Below are 14,329 nucleotides of genomic sequence, written 5' to 3'. Positions count from 1 at the left end.
TAACTATCATTTTTTTTTGGAGTTTCATACCTAAATTATCATAAGGTTGAGAAAACTACTTAAACTATCATTATCTAGTTTGTAAAATACACTGCGAACTAAATGTGTGAACTCACTCTCCAAAAGGCAAGTTAAGTTGAAATTTTCTCAAAAAAATCGTCCACATGGCATAAGTAATGTTACGGTGGCACCTACTTGGAAATTAAAAAATAATATTTTTTTACAAAAAAAACTGCATTAATTTTTTTAATAAATCAACATTTTTGAAAAAAAATAAAATCTGGATTTTTAAAAAAATATCAAAAAATCAGAAAAAAAAAAAATTTAAAAAATGGAAAAGTTGTTTTTTTTTTATTTTTAAAAAGTGAAAACTAAATAATCAGTTTTCTTATTTTTTTTAAAAAATTACTTTTCCATTTTTAAAACTATTTTTTAAATTTTCTACAATTTTTGACATTTTTTTACAAAAAATATTATTTTTCAGTTTTTTTTTAAAATAAATAGTTTTTTTTTTAAATTTTCATGTGTGTACCATTATGACATTATTTATTCACATGGACAACACTTGACAACATTTTTATAGAAAATGGAGAGTGTAGATCACATGCTATTCAAAAATAATTTGAGATGTATTTTTACAAACTAGATAATGATAGTTTAAGAATTTTGAACGTTCGACATATAAGTATGGAAACTAAAAATTATCATTAATGTGTTTTTGACCTTATCTAAGAATTAATACAACAAGAAAGAAGGGGTGAATTGAAATTTAAAAGCACTCTGGGGACGAAGAAAACAATTGTTTCCTCCGTTATCCATTCTTTTATGTCTCTCTTAACTCTGAAACAGCCTAGCGGAAGAGGACGGATATGAAAATGCTAGAGTTTAGAACTGTACCTCACTTGTTTTCTTTAAACCCAAAGGTACCCAAACCCTCTTCACTTGTCTTTTTTATGTTCATTTCTTTGTAAATTCAATTATGCTATATATGCCGGAACTTAAGTTTTTGTGAGAGTTTATCTGTGATATTGGTATATGGTGTAATTTCTGCTAGACTAATTTGTATAATTTTTGTTCTGAATTTGATGTTTTTGGAGGGGTCAATGTGGTAGATATCTGTAACTAAGTGCTCACTCTCGTCAATTGATGTGGCCTAATTTGACTGTAATGCGTAATTTAAGAAAAAAAAAACTGAAAAGGACCAAAATAAGACATTATCTTTCAAGTTGGACCTAAAATCATACATATTTTCACATGGAAAGACTAATAAGTGACATTATGTTTGTATAAGTGGTCAAGACTTTTAATCAAACTCCCAAATTTTTTTAGAAATTTAATGAAAAAGAACAAAAATGCCCCTGAACTTTTAGAAAAAGGTATAAAAAAATACCCTTTATTCATCTATTTTTCTAAAACTACCCCTCAATTCAACTTTTTTGGCTCATTTATTCCCTTTGACTAACGGACAACACTAATTTTTTTTTTTTAAAAAAAATATTTAAATTACACATGACATTTTATTACTGAAAAATTGATTTATTTTTTTAAAAGAAATCTGAAAAATGTTATTTGTAGAATAAGGAAAATAATTTTTCAAACCCCTTTTTTTAAAAAAAACAAATGTAGTAAGCCTTTTATATATATAAAAAAAAAAAACAGAATTGGATTTTCATTAAAACATGTGGAATTTTTTTAAATTTGGAAAACTTTTTTTTAACGGGTGGAAACCCCATTTTTTTTTGAAAATTCAATTTTTAAATCTGAAAAACTGATTGTTTTTTTAAGTAAAATGTGCAAAACTAATACTCCATAATTTTCTTCTAGATTTAAAAAAAGACAGTTTTCTGGTTTTTTTTTTTTTTAAACACAGTTTTTCCATAAAAAAATTTAATTTTTTCAGATTTTTATAAAAATCCAGTTTTTCAGATTTTGAAAAAAAAAAAAATTAGTGTCGTCCGTTAGTCTAAGGACATAAATCAGCCAAAAAGTTGAATTGAGGGGTAGTTTTAGCAAAATAGATGAATAAAGGGTATTTTTATATCTTTTCTAAAAGTTCAGGGGCATTTTTGCCCTTTTCCGTTATATTTTAAAAAAGATATTTGGGAGTTTGACTAAAAGTGCACCACTTATGCAAACATAATGTACTATTAGTGCTCCATGTGAAAAAATATGTATGATTTTAGGTTCAAACTCAAAGATAATGTACTATTTTGGTCCTTTTCTCAAAAAGAACTTTAGAACTTATGTCTTAAACATGCTATGAAATTTCTGGTGCTATAAAAATATGTCATTTATGGTAAAATAAAAAGTTTAAAACTAAATTATTTCCAAATATAGCAAGGGCCATTATTTTTGGAACGGACTAATAAGAAAATATTACCACATAAAATGGAACAGATGGAGTAACATCTTTTGCTAGTCGTTCTTGAGTAACATTGGGGGCCGCTGAAATACTACATCAGTGTATCCTTATCAAATTTGAGCTTGTTAACTATTTTAGCTTAGTCGACCCCCAACAATACCGTTGTCAAACAAAAAAAAAAAAAGGTAAAACAGAATGTGAAAAACTTCAACAATGTTATCAAAACAAAGCAAGAAAAAGGTAAAAAGAATGTGTCCGCTGAATAGCATGTACCCGCTGGAATAGTCGAGGTGCATGCGAGCTGGTCCAAACACCACCGTCATAAGGAAGAAAAAAGAATGTTTAAGTGTTTCAACTTTCTACTTCTTAAAATTAATGTTTTCCTTCTTAGCTTGGTGTGCTAATGAGTTTTTTTTGTCGCTATCGTCCTAGTCAATATCTTTTTACGTTGCAAATAGTCTAATCTGTGATCACTGAGATATGTGTTTTAAAGTGCAGGTTGTGCCTCCAATTCGGCATGTTGATTTCTTGATTCCAAACAACATGTTGGGAAGAAAATGTGCTTCTCTTAGGATGGGCTGTGGTCTAGGACACTTTTCTGACTGGTACTTGATTGGCTGTTAAGTTATTAATTTTTTTTTGCGTGCTTCCACTGATTTGTAAGATAAATGTTTTTCATGGTTTCCTAGTATGTAGTGGATTTCCCAGGTTAACTGCAACAGTTCAAGAAACAATTTGATTTTCTCCGAAATTAAATCTTAGTGCAGTTTACCTGTGATTCTAACTTTTATTCCGTTAAACTCTAGTTTTTTTAACAATAAATTAAGACTCTAGTTACACTATCCTCCTAAACTATGACTTGGTCCTGTAAAGTGGCAGTTAGTTTATACACCTCCAATTAGTGTTAAAGATTGACTTACACTTTACCACAACCCCGACAACTGGATAAGAACCAACTAATCCAGGAAAATAGCATTATAAGAAAACATACCCTCTCTGTAAGGGTGCATTGTATTTCTCCCTTGCTTTGCTTACAACCCATGCGCAATTTTAATCCCTTTTACTTTGTGCAGGACAAGAACTGGACGCTGTGCTGTATTATTAGGTGCAAATGCAAGTCAGATCCCTTCCTCTTGATAATGGGTTTCAAAGCTTTTGACTGTGGCATGGCTAACTTTTTTTAGTTCCTTCTTGATTAGGAGTTGGAGACACTGAAGTTTCTACATCCGAATTTGAAGATTTTTCTGTCACCACAAGGGGTGCCAGTGGTTCAAATGAATTAAAGGTAAGAATGAGATAAATTCTATTACTTGGTCTATTCATTCATGATGTGTATGGAGAAAGTAGTCTGTGCAGATCAAAGCTTGTAAAGGTTTGTTCTATCGTTCTATCATTTGAAGGTGGCCTCTGACTGGAATTATCTTATGCAAGCAACACTATTCCTCAGGAACTTCTTTTCCTCAGTAAAGCAACTATGAGGGGATGGTTTAGTTAATCCTGTTATTTTAGAGTGCGCCTATACACAAGTAGAGGGGGTTGAATTATGTAATGCCTCATTTTCCCAGAATTTGTTTACCTACGAAAACACTTCTCAAAAGCAAAATAGGTTATAATTTTAGAACAATGAACCGAGACTCACCAACTAAAGAACAAGACAGCATTCTCTTCTGATTAGGTTCTTCAGATATGCTGCTCGAATCCTTGAAAGCATCTTCTTGAGTGAGTGTATCTCAGTAATTGCGTGAGCATAACATGAGTTCCACCAGCAACAATAGGGTGCTTTATATATGTGTAGTTGGGGCTAAATACTTCTTCAATTTATGCTCCAAAACCTAGAAGAAATCGGTTAAGGAAAACAATCCTAATAGCCATATTGCTCGGACTCGGGTGTGGATGTCTGATACGGGAAGGGATCTAGAGGTCGGATTCGTCATGATCTAAATTTTAAGATTCGTGGGTACGGATCCAGATACGGGTGGGGGGATTCGGCAAAAAATAATTCAAAATTCTAAAAATAGAGTTATAAAACCTAAATTATGAGATATTATGTGGAAAACTTGAGGAGAAAATATTGATCAAGAGGAGATAAAAGGAAAAGGAGTGACCTAGAAATTTCTATACACAAGTTATTCTATTTTCTTCAATTTCACCATAGCTTTTGTTTTGATTACATAAATCATTGAATCCGTCCGGAATTTCTCCCTCGATTTTGGTCAAAGTACCCAAAATTGGTTGACCAGATTGGGTATGGATCCCACACCCACACCCTTGTCGTGTCGACACGGGTGCGGCACCGAAAGTGAAGAGTCCAAGCAACATAGCCTAATAGGACTTGGTTTCCTTAATTGAATCCTACTTCAGACGCCTTTCCTTCTACATAAGTGGTTCCATAAATTGAATCCTAGTTGAACACGAATCTTCCAGCTGATACAATGTTTGAAGCCCACTAAGTCAATCCTTCCATAAAATATTATTGCTTAAGAATTCTACTTGCATTCAGAATGTTTGCAGCTCCTGATCAACGATACATAGAGGGACCTGGTTCTTCGTTATCTGCTTGACAAGTCATCAAGATAATTTATTAGTACAACAAATATCTTCAAGGGACTTGGTTCATACGCTAATGTTTGTTTATCATCAAAATCAATTTTAGCTAAGCTCAACACATTCTTACTAGGTTCATAAGTTTTTTTAACATTTGGGCATCAACACATAGATTTATGGTTCTTTTGCAGATAAGTGTTAATGTCTCCGGTGGCAAAACTCAAGAAATCTTTGACAGGGTATTCTCCAGAATGGTTGAAGATGCTCAACCTATTCCAGGGTTTCAAAGAGTAAAAGGAGGTAACATTGAATAATTTTCTATTTAATTCTAAGTTTGTAGTATGTAACGCCAATTTCAAAAGCCATATAGGAGCAGTGGTAGATTTTCTACCCTGATATTTTGATACTTAATTTTTTTTTTCTTATTGGCGTCATTTATTTCCTTTTCATGCCTGTGTTTCTAGAACTGCTGACTACTTACTGATTTTTTGCATTGGTTATCTGCATCTCCTTTGAACAACTTGGAATCTGTCAGGAAAAACTCCCAATGTAAGTTTCTTTAGTACTTTATCTGTCTTTCATATTGTTCTATATACATAACATGGATGGGAAAAATATACTATTAAACATGACGCAAGGACTTGATTTTTGTTATTGAGATATAATCATTTCTGTGTGCTGTATGTTGATGATTAAGGTCCGAATTAGTGGGAATTACTTATTAAAACCAAAAAAAGAAGTTCAGAATAGGAATAGGGCATCTGGGTCGAGCTCGTCCCACGGGGCTTGCCTAGGGCGGGTTATCTCTCCTGTGTGGTTTGCGAGCTATTGCACAGGAACGGGTTTACCCTGTGTGCACCCAAAGAGTAGCGGCTGCGGGTTCCCTTGTCATTAAAAAGAATAGGAATAGGGCATCTCAGTTTTTGGTCACGGAATCGATCAAAGGTTGCAGCATAAAAAGTGTCAGTTTCTTAACAGGAAGGTTTCTAGTGAATAAAATTGTATGCCTTTTGCAGTTTGACCAACCCAAGCAGAATATGTTGCTTGCTCTATGTCCGTTAGGAGTTTGACAGTTTCTCTCCAAATTTGTAATGTTTTATCCTACAGTTCTGTTCTTCAGTTGAGTTATAACATTTTTCCCAAGAACAAAGATACTGAGTGGAAACTAATGAATCTGGCTTGTCTTGTGAGTCACTTATGGTTCTTAGGCAAGATATACTATGTTTATGCTTATTTTCCATGTCTGACAGATACCAAGAGAGATTCTTTTGGAAATTCTTGGATACTCAAAAGTTTATAAGCAAGTTATCAAGAAAATAATCAACTCTACCATCAGCAAATATGTAGAAAAGGTAGATACCCCTCTTTCTCTCTCTCTCTCTCTCTCTCTCTCATCCTATGCATCTCAGTCATTTTGTCATCTCGCATTCACACCCTTCTTTTATATCTTGAACTTCGATAGATACAGGATGGCGATGCTATGGGTGCATTAACTATGTTATGCTGATTACGATCAGTTCTGCTGACTCGTAGGATTGATATTCCCTCTGTCCCGTTTATGTGACATACTTTTTCTTTTTAGTATGTCCCAAAAAGTATAAGATATTTCTCTATTTGGAAACTATTGAAATTAGCACCCTAATATTACCGTTAATGACATGACTTGTTTGGACCCACTTGATATAAAAGTTCATTCTTTTACTAAGAGATAAAATTAAAAGACATGTGGAATTCTCACCACCGCTCATTTAATTTTTGGTAGTGTCGATGATTTTGGTAATTTGCATATTATTTTATTTAGCTTAGATGGCACAAAACTTTCTTTATTTCTTAAACAGTGCACTGCTCTCAACGGAAGCTTCATTGTGTCAGCAACTTATTTTTTGTTAAAAGGGAATTTGTACAATTTGTTGACTTTTTTCTTATTCCGATATAGTTTCTATTTTGTAGACTCTGTAGATTCTACTGCAGCTCTAAGGGTCGTTTGGTTGCTGGTTAGGAAGGGTGTTATTCATACATTAAAATTAGCATAACTAATATCATGTTTGGTAGTATTTAGTTGCTTTGTATAAAATTCAGTACACCAAATAAGGTGTTTGGTTATTATTTTACAATCCCAAATAAATAAAATAAATATAAGTTATGAGTCCATTTATTTATTAAATCATGCGGTGTAGAAGATGGAATAACCAACATAGGGATTAGTAATACATGGATAGACCAACTGATGACAAATTTACCCTCTATCACTCTGCACCTACATTTATGGCTTTGATTGCGGTGCTTTCACATGCCACCTATATACCTTGCCTTGCCTCATTTTTAAAGATCAGACATTGTGTCATTCATTGTAAACAAATATTTTATTTTGAGAATTATATAATGTATATTACTCCTTCTGTCCCAATTTATGTGGCACTATTTCCCTTTTTTTCTTCTGTCCCAAAAAGAATGTCATCTTTCTATATTTAGAAACAATTTAACTTTATCAGATGATTTACGGCCACACATTTATATAAGATTTATTTTGAATCACACATTTCAAAAGTCTTCCTTCTTCTTAAACTTCGTGCCAAGTCAAATGGTGCCACATAAATTGGGACGGAGGGAGTAATTTCTAATGCAACAAACCAAACATCCAAAGAAATAATTCATGTGTTGTAATCTCTGTATTACTGTAAAGCTGCATAACTAATCCTTGCATTGCTAATACCTGCATAACTTTAACCAACAATCAAGCACCCCTTAGGGTCTCTTGCATGATACCTTTTTCCTTATCTGTATAGTTTGTCCTTGCACCTCTGTCTTGCCTCCTGTTTTATATTAATACGAATCCCTTTACCGATCTAAAAAAATGAGTTGACAAGAAATTGAGGCACAATTCAATTTTTAAGAAAAGAAATCGAGGCACAATCTACAATCCTTTTATTGATCTGGAAAATGGCTTACAAGATTTCATGGAATAGTTTGGGGGATCAAAAGACCCAGGCCGAATAAGCATTAATATACATCAGGGTTGGAAGATATACAACTTTGTTAGGGCCTGGCTGTGGCTCCTAGCTGAGTTATAGAGGTCAAAGTTGACTTTATTTGAAGTTTGAAAAACGGGAGTAGGTATTTATTAAATTTTCATGGGATGGGATTAAGCCTTGGGGGAGAAGAGGAGAGGTGGGGGATTATCAGAAATTAGGCTTAGAATAAAACATTATATCACTCACATGAAAAAAAGAAAAAAAAAAAGAAAAATATCATTCACATGTTCATCTTCCTTTGATGAGTCTTAACTATATGTATGAAGTTTGAGTCTTTGCTTTGTACATGTTGCATGAATGTATACAAATGTTTCTTGAATGTGAATTGCTTTGCCTTATGCTTTTGAAATCCAATTACAGGACAGTCTAACAGTGTCGAAAGATCTACAAATTGAGCAAAGTTTTGAAGATCTTGAAGCAATATTTGAACCTGGTGATCCGTTCACATTCAGTGCAATTGTTCAGCGTCAACATCCTCAGTGAACTGATTGTACAATTACCATTCTTTGGACATCTATGGTTCTATGTTGGATTCAGTTAACAACAGCAGTGGCTTGAAATTTATTAACTGTTGCAAAAGAGTATGTGGAAGGTTCTTGTTCTTTTCTTCTTTTTTGTCATGGCAGGTTTAGGTCGAAGGTCGAAGAACAATGATTTTTCGGCAGGATTTTTCTGGTGATGGATATGAAAGTGCATCCTTATTGTCTCTGAATTAGGCTTCAATTTAAATTTCTAGTGAGAGTGAGAAAACATCTAAGGGTTTGATCTAGTGGTCAGTGAAGTGGGTGTAAACCTTGAAGGATAGGGTTCAAGCCTAGTAGTGTGACAATCTAAACCTTCATTTTGTGTATGCCTTTAAGTTGGTATTAAACCCGTCAACCGGTTCGGGTTAACCGGTGCAAACCCGATAACGGATCGGTAAAAAAGCCGAACAATCAACCGGTTCAGGTTCGTTATTGTTATTATCTTGGTTCGGTTTCGATTTTTTTGGAATTGGAACCGGCTAAACCGGTAAAACAGGACCGGTTAAACCGGTAAAATCGATCGATTTTTTTTTTTTAATTGTAGCCGTTGGACTGCTAATTTGGACCGTTGGGCAACGGTCCATTTGCAAAATAAGGTTGCCAAACGGTCCCAAACACATTTTTTGGAATATAACCCCTCTCCATTTCGATTTTAATCCACACCAATTCACTCTTCTCTCTCTCTCAAATCTCAATCTCTCAATTATAGTTACTTTTAACGATTAGCCACTTTATATTTCTCTCAAATAAATATTATAAAGTTTTATTATAGTTTTAATTATTAATTTTGCAATTATAATATTGTTGGTCGAGTTGGTGATTTTGCAACAATTTTTGGTGGATTTACTGATTAGCGCGCTTCACTTTGTTGGAAATTAGTCCGGCAATTTGGTACTTTCGTTCAAACTCTATCTTTATTTTTCGCAATTTAATTTACGCAATTTAATTTGTTGCAATTTATTTTCTTGTGATTTAAATTAATTCTATTTAATAATAATGAAGAGATTTAGACGTGGTGCGGGAGTAGTAGTGGTATTGTTAGCTTAATGAGGAAACATTTGTGGAAGAAACACCTAATTTAGGTATTGATGTTGGTGGAAATAATCCACTTTTAGGTCATGAGGCAATCACATATTATACACACTTTTAATGAAATTGATGATGATGATGATGATGATGAAATACAAGCCCAAAAAATCCCATAGGAGATACATATCCGCACAATCACATACACAAGACAAACCGCAAACTCGTAAAAATTTGAAAATTTATGATTAAGGATAGGGAAAGCAAATAGCTAAATGTACCCTATGTGGACAAGTATTTGCTTTTAGGCAAGAAACTAGTAAGGATGGTGGAACGGGTACACTAAATGGTCATATGAGAAAGAAACATATGGATGTTTGGGGAGAGCAAACGGGTTTAAATGTAGGGGGTATTCAAATGACGATAGACTCACGAACTGGTAAAATTTTTAAGTATGACAAGAAAAAAGAGCGTGTAGAAATAGCTAAAATGGTAGCTTATGATTGTTTACCATTTTCCTTTCCTTCGGGTTTGAGGTTTGTTACTTACATTTAACGTTGTTATAATCTGTTATTTGAGGGTATTTCTAGAAGTACTTGTAGAGCGGATGTTATAGATTTTTATAAAAAAATATAGATTTTATTTGCGCCATGTATTTAATTCTTTAAATTGTAATGTTTCTCTCTTCTGTGATTTGGGTCTTAGTCTTAACAAGTTAGAGTTTTTTGCTATTACATGTCATTGGGTTGATGACAATTGGGTTATGCAAAAAAGAATTATATCTTTTTTATATGATGAAGGAAAAGGTCGTCACGATGGAAAATTTTTAGCGGATTCAATGTCTACTATTATGAGATTTTTTAACATTTATAGAAAAACACTTTGTATTACTTTAGATAATGCTTCTAATAATACAAAGGCGATTGGTCTTTTAAAAAGAGAATTAAACCCTCCGCTAACAAATATTTTTCATGTGAGATGTAGTTGTCACATTTTAAACTTAATTGTTAAAGATGGTCTTGTGTGTTTTGACGATTCTATTCACAAAGTTAGAGATGCGGTTGCGTTTCTTTTTTGTAATGCTAATAGGGGAAGACTTAGAGATTTTAATAATGCTTGTGTGGAAAATAACCTTAGACCTAGGAAAATTCAAGTAGAAATTGAGATTAGGTGGAACTACACTTACATTATGCTATAACAGGCATATGAGTATAGGATTCGCCTACAACAAGTTCACAACAAATATAATATTAATAATGATGATTGGTTAAATTTTACGCATTGGGAAGATGTTAAGGAATGTGTTGAACTCTTAGAAATTTTTTATAATGCAACTCCTGCTTTTTTTAAACAATTCTATCCCACGGTAATCGAAATTTAGCCTATTTAGCGAAAATAGCTAAAGTTTTACAAGAGTATAAATATAAACCCGGTTATCAAGCGGCTATTTTTGATATGACAACAAAATTTAAGAAGTATTTTTTTCCCATCCCAACTTTATTTACATTGGGTTCTGTTTTAAATCCTTGTTTAAAAGTGTCTTATACTAAAGCATTGTTTGGTCAAATTTATACATTTTTAGAAATTGAAGAGGGAGTTCAACCATCTTTAGCTGAAGCCGAACTCGCTATTGATGACGAGTTTAGAAAAGTTTTTACGTATTATTCTAATTTGGAAGAACATGCTAAACCCATTGCTCCACGCCCTACTACTTCTCAAATTAGCAAAAAGGGCTTGTCGGGTTTGTCGCATTTAAAAGTTTTACATTCACAGCCAACTCCTTCTTGTAGTGCAAACTTTGATGAATATAAATTTTATTTGATGCAGCCAAATGTGGATATCAAGGAACTAGATGAGTTGGACGTCTTAGCATGGTGGAAGAAATACAAGGCAAGTCATCCGATACTCTCAAGAATGGCTCGAGATATCCTTATGGTTCAAGTATCAACCGTGGCTTCAGAGAGTGCATTTATCCAAGGAAGACAACAAATTGGAGACCATAGACACTCATTATCCGACTTTAGCTTGCAAGTACTAGTGTGCATTCGCGATTGGATTAGATCGGAGCTGTTACACCTCGGAAATTTCCCCCTTAGCATACAGCGAATAGACTAACGAGGGACATGATGTAAACGAGGTTTGGACAAGTAAGAGATATTAATTGACGGTCCTAATTAAGATTTCCAAAGACATCTGAGTTAAGAAAAGGAAGTGTTAAAGAGAAGCGAGTTGTAAGTTGAGAGTATCGGGTAAGGAGTACGAGCATTGAGTACTGGCGTATGAATGATGTCCCAAGAAAGAGTTATAACGTCCCTTCGAATGATATTGAAGTGTTGAACAAGTGTTAAGAAGGTTCCACAAGGATCGGAGATCAAACGAGTCGACGAAGCAACTTTCGGAAACCTGGGCAATCATACGGCCAGACATACTGGCCGTATAAAATCTGCGGCCGTATGTCCAAAGTAGAATTAGCCCGAATGACTTAAGCCTTTGGACCAAATGTACGGTCCAACATACGGTACTGGTATAAATTATACGGACCGTATGTTGGTCCGTATATTTCCAATCGAAATTTGAACTCGATTTTATATAAGGGATTCTTTCCATTTCATTTTTCATTTCCCTTCATTCCTCCACAACACGAGAAGCCTCAGAGTGTTCCAAACATTTCATCCATGAGAAAACCATAGAAATCTAAGATCAACAACAAGAAATCAAGAGAATCAAGTGAAGGAAACCCATTAAAAGTCATCCAAGTCAAGAAATCCAAGGAGAGATGAACTAGGGTTTTGGTGCTAAGGGTGAATCACCACTCCAAGCTTGTTCCTCTATTGTTTAAGGTGAAGTATTTTTTAAGTTGAGATTCATGGATTGTAGAAGAGCACCACAAATGGGTCATTAAATGGATGAATATTGTCATTAGTGATTAGTAGTGAATTGAATCATGGAAATGAATGTGTTGATGATATAAATGTGTTATAAATGACCTATAGAACATGAAATGAGTATTGGATACGAAAGAATGCGACGATGGATTTTTAGTCATAATTATGGGAAATTGAGGTGAATCATGAAATGCGAATCGTATGAATGAATGACGATTGTTGTTAGCGATATTGTGATGATTATTATGAATGTTGGGAGTTGATATGGAATATGGCGGAAAGTAGTATAAACAAAGGAAATGCTGCCCAATTTTCTATAGCCTCAGTAGCACGCTCTCGCTGATTGTCTAATTAATGACGATACGAATCACATTGAAGGTACTAACGAATGCATAAAAAAAGAGGACGAGCAAGCAATCGAGTAGTTAAACGACAAAGGTATGTAAGGCTCAACCTTTCTTTCTAAGGCATGACTCTATGGTATGAATCCTCCTATCTTCTATGACCTCTCTACATATGAATGTATCGGAATGACGAGTTTACATTATAAAAAGCTCTCGTGAGGTAAAGTTAAAAAGGTATGCTGTGAATACAATGATGAGCCCAAGTCTAGAGATCCTGAGACTTATGGCACAAGATTCCTACGAGTTAATGACCTTCATACGATCCTTTACCATTACTTATTGTCACACCCCAATTTCCGATAGGGTGTGATGGGCACCCGACCCTTATCTAGGCCGACGAACCTTGACTATCGTAACACTCGTAAACATACTGGGCCCTCGACCAAATCATAAATACATAATGAAAATTTTGAAAGAACAAGCATACTTTATCCATCTCAAATCATACAAAGCTTGCAACTATACAGAATCTGTAATATCATATTTAACAATACCACGGCTTATAGAGCCGTTCATAACTGACACCTTACACACACGACTCTGTCTGCAAAGTCTCTAACATGACTCGGATGTCGTAACACAAACAAACTCTGACTCGGCAGCACTCCGGAGCAAGTGGAGCTCGCCAATCCCGCTGGAACATCTTACGCTAATAGGCGTGGCTCACACAGGTGTACACTGCGTGACATGAAACGCAGCCCCCGAAGAAGAGGGGGTCAGTACGGAATATGTACTGAGTATGTAAAGCATGAGATACGGAAAACGAGATCATAAGTGAAGAAGAGGTACAGAAAGTAAACATAGTGACCAGAGGGTCAGAGTGCCTGCGTCTAAAACACAAATCATACATCTATATAAAAGCAGATCATACCATAGTAGCTGACATTAACCGATGCCAACAAATCATAGTCCGGATTGACAAAATCACTTTTCCTATGCGTACAAACATATCCCGGCCCTCTAGCGAGGGACTCGGTAGATAAGATCATCATATGCACGTCAATTATCAGAAAATCATATGTGAGTTTCGAGAAAACATGTGTGTGTCCGAATATCAAAACACTTGCGGAAGTAGAGTGCAAATCATGCATAGGCTCTCTCTTAGAACGGTGGTCGCCCCGCCCGTCGTTGGCGCCACGCGCCACATCACTCCAGTTTTCGGATCTCGGTATCCCGTCACGCGCAATCACGCGCCACCACACGGTGCCGGCCAAGGGGACTCGGCGTACGAACACATCATAACACCATTTTCCTCGGTTCCGGCCAAAAGGGCTCGGCGGGCAGGACACGTCTTTTCGGAATTATAACATAATGCGCACGATAACAACGAAGCCCGGGACTCGGTGAAAGAGGTGACCATAGTGCACGAAAGCGTAGTCGTGAGAGACCATATGCAATTTTTTTTTAAAACACTTTCCAAAAATGTAATGGAAAAACCAAACAAATTATCGTTTAAGGGTCAAGACTTAGTCATGTCAAAAGTCATTCGGACGACCTTCGAGAAACGTATCAAATATCTTAAACATATCACGGAATCGTAGGAACCATATAT

General features: G+C 34.8%; 1 protein-coding gene across 3 annotated transcripts; it reads left to right on the top strand.

Moving 5' to 3' along the window:
• Positions 1-742: 742 nt before the first annotated feature.
• LOC132044786 (uncharacterized) lies at positions 743-8,650 on the top strand. 3 transcript variants are annotated; one of them, XM_059435300.1, is made up of 8 exons: positions 743-923; positions 2,861-2,967; positions 3,436-3,479; positions 3,562-3,647; positions 5,098-5,206; positions 5,442-5,455; positions 6,157-6,258; positions 6,745-7,045. In XM_059435300.1, exons 1-8 carry the CDS (start codon positions 870-872, stop codon positions 6,937-6,939), a joined length of 711 nt encoding a protein of 236 aa, XP_059291283.1. In that variant the 5' UTR covers positions 743-869; the 3' UTR covers positions 6,940-7,045. The 3 variants fall into 3 exon arrangements, with proteins under 3 accessions (XP_059291283.1, XP_059291284.1, XP_059291285.1); XM_059435301.1 differs by having other exon boundaries at positions 744-923; positions 3,436-3,467; XM_059435302.1 differs by lacking the exon at positions 6,745-7,045 and adding an exon at positions 8,299-8,650 and having other exon boundaries at positions 752-923.
• The last annotated feature ends 5,679 nt before the right edge of the window (positions 8,651-14,329 follow it).

Source organism: Lycium ferocissimum, unplaced genomic scaffold, assembly GCF_029784015.1.
Source record: "Lycium ferocissimum isolate CSIRO_LF1 unplaced genomic scaffold, AGI_CSIRO_Lferr_CH_V1 ctg5227, whole genome shotgun sequence".
Taxonomy (NCBI): Eukaryota; Viridiplantae; Streptophyta; class Magnoliopsida; order Solanales; family Solanaceae; genus Lycium; species Lycium ferocissimum.
Note: the sequence above shows the minus strand (reverse complement) of the source record. Positions and strands in the feature narration are given on the sequence as shown.

Excerpts from the sequence above, each read along its gene's own strand:
- LOC132044786 (XM_059435300.1), top strand. The coding sequence starts at position 870 with ATGAAAATGCTAGAGTTTAGAACTGTACCTCACTTGTTTTCTTTAAAC. Across the intron at positions 3,648-5,097 it reads GTGGTTCAAATGAATTAAAG|ATAAGTGTTAATGTCTCCGG; the intron begins GTAAGAATGAGA and ends GTTCTTTTGCAG. Across the intron at positions 6,259-6,744 it reads TCAGCAAATATGTAGAAAAG|TGCACTGCTCTCAACGGAAG; the intron begins GTAGATACCCCT and ends TTTCTTAAACAG.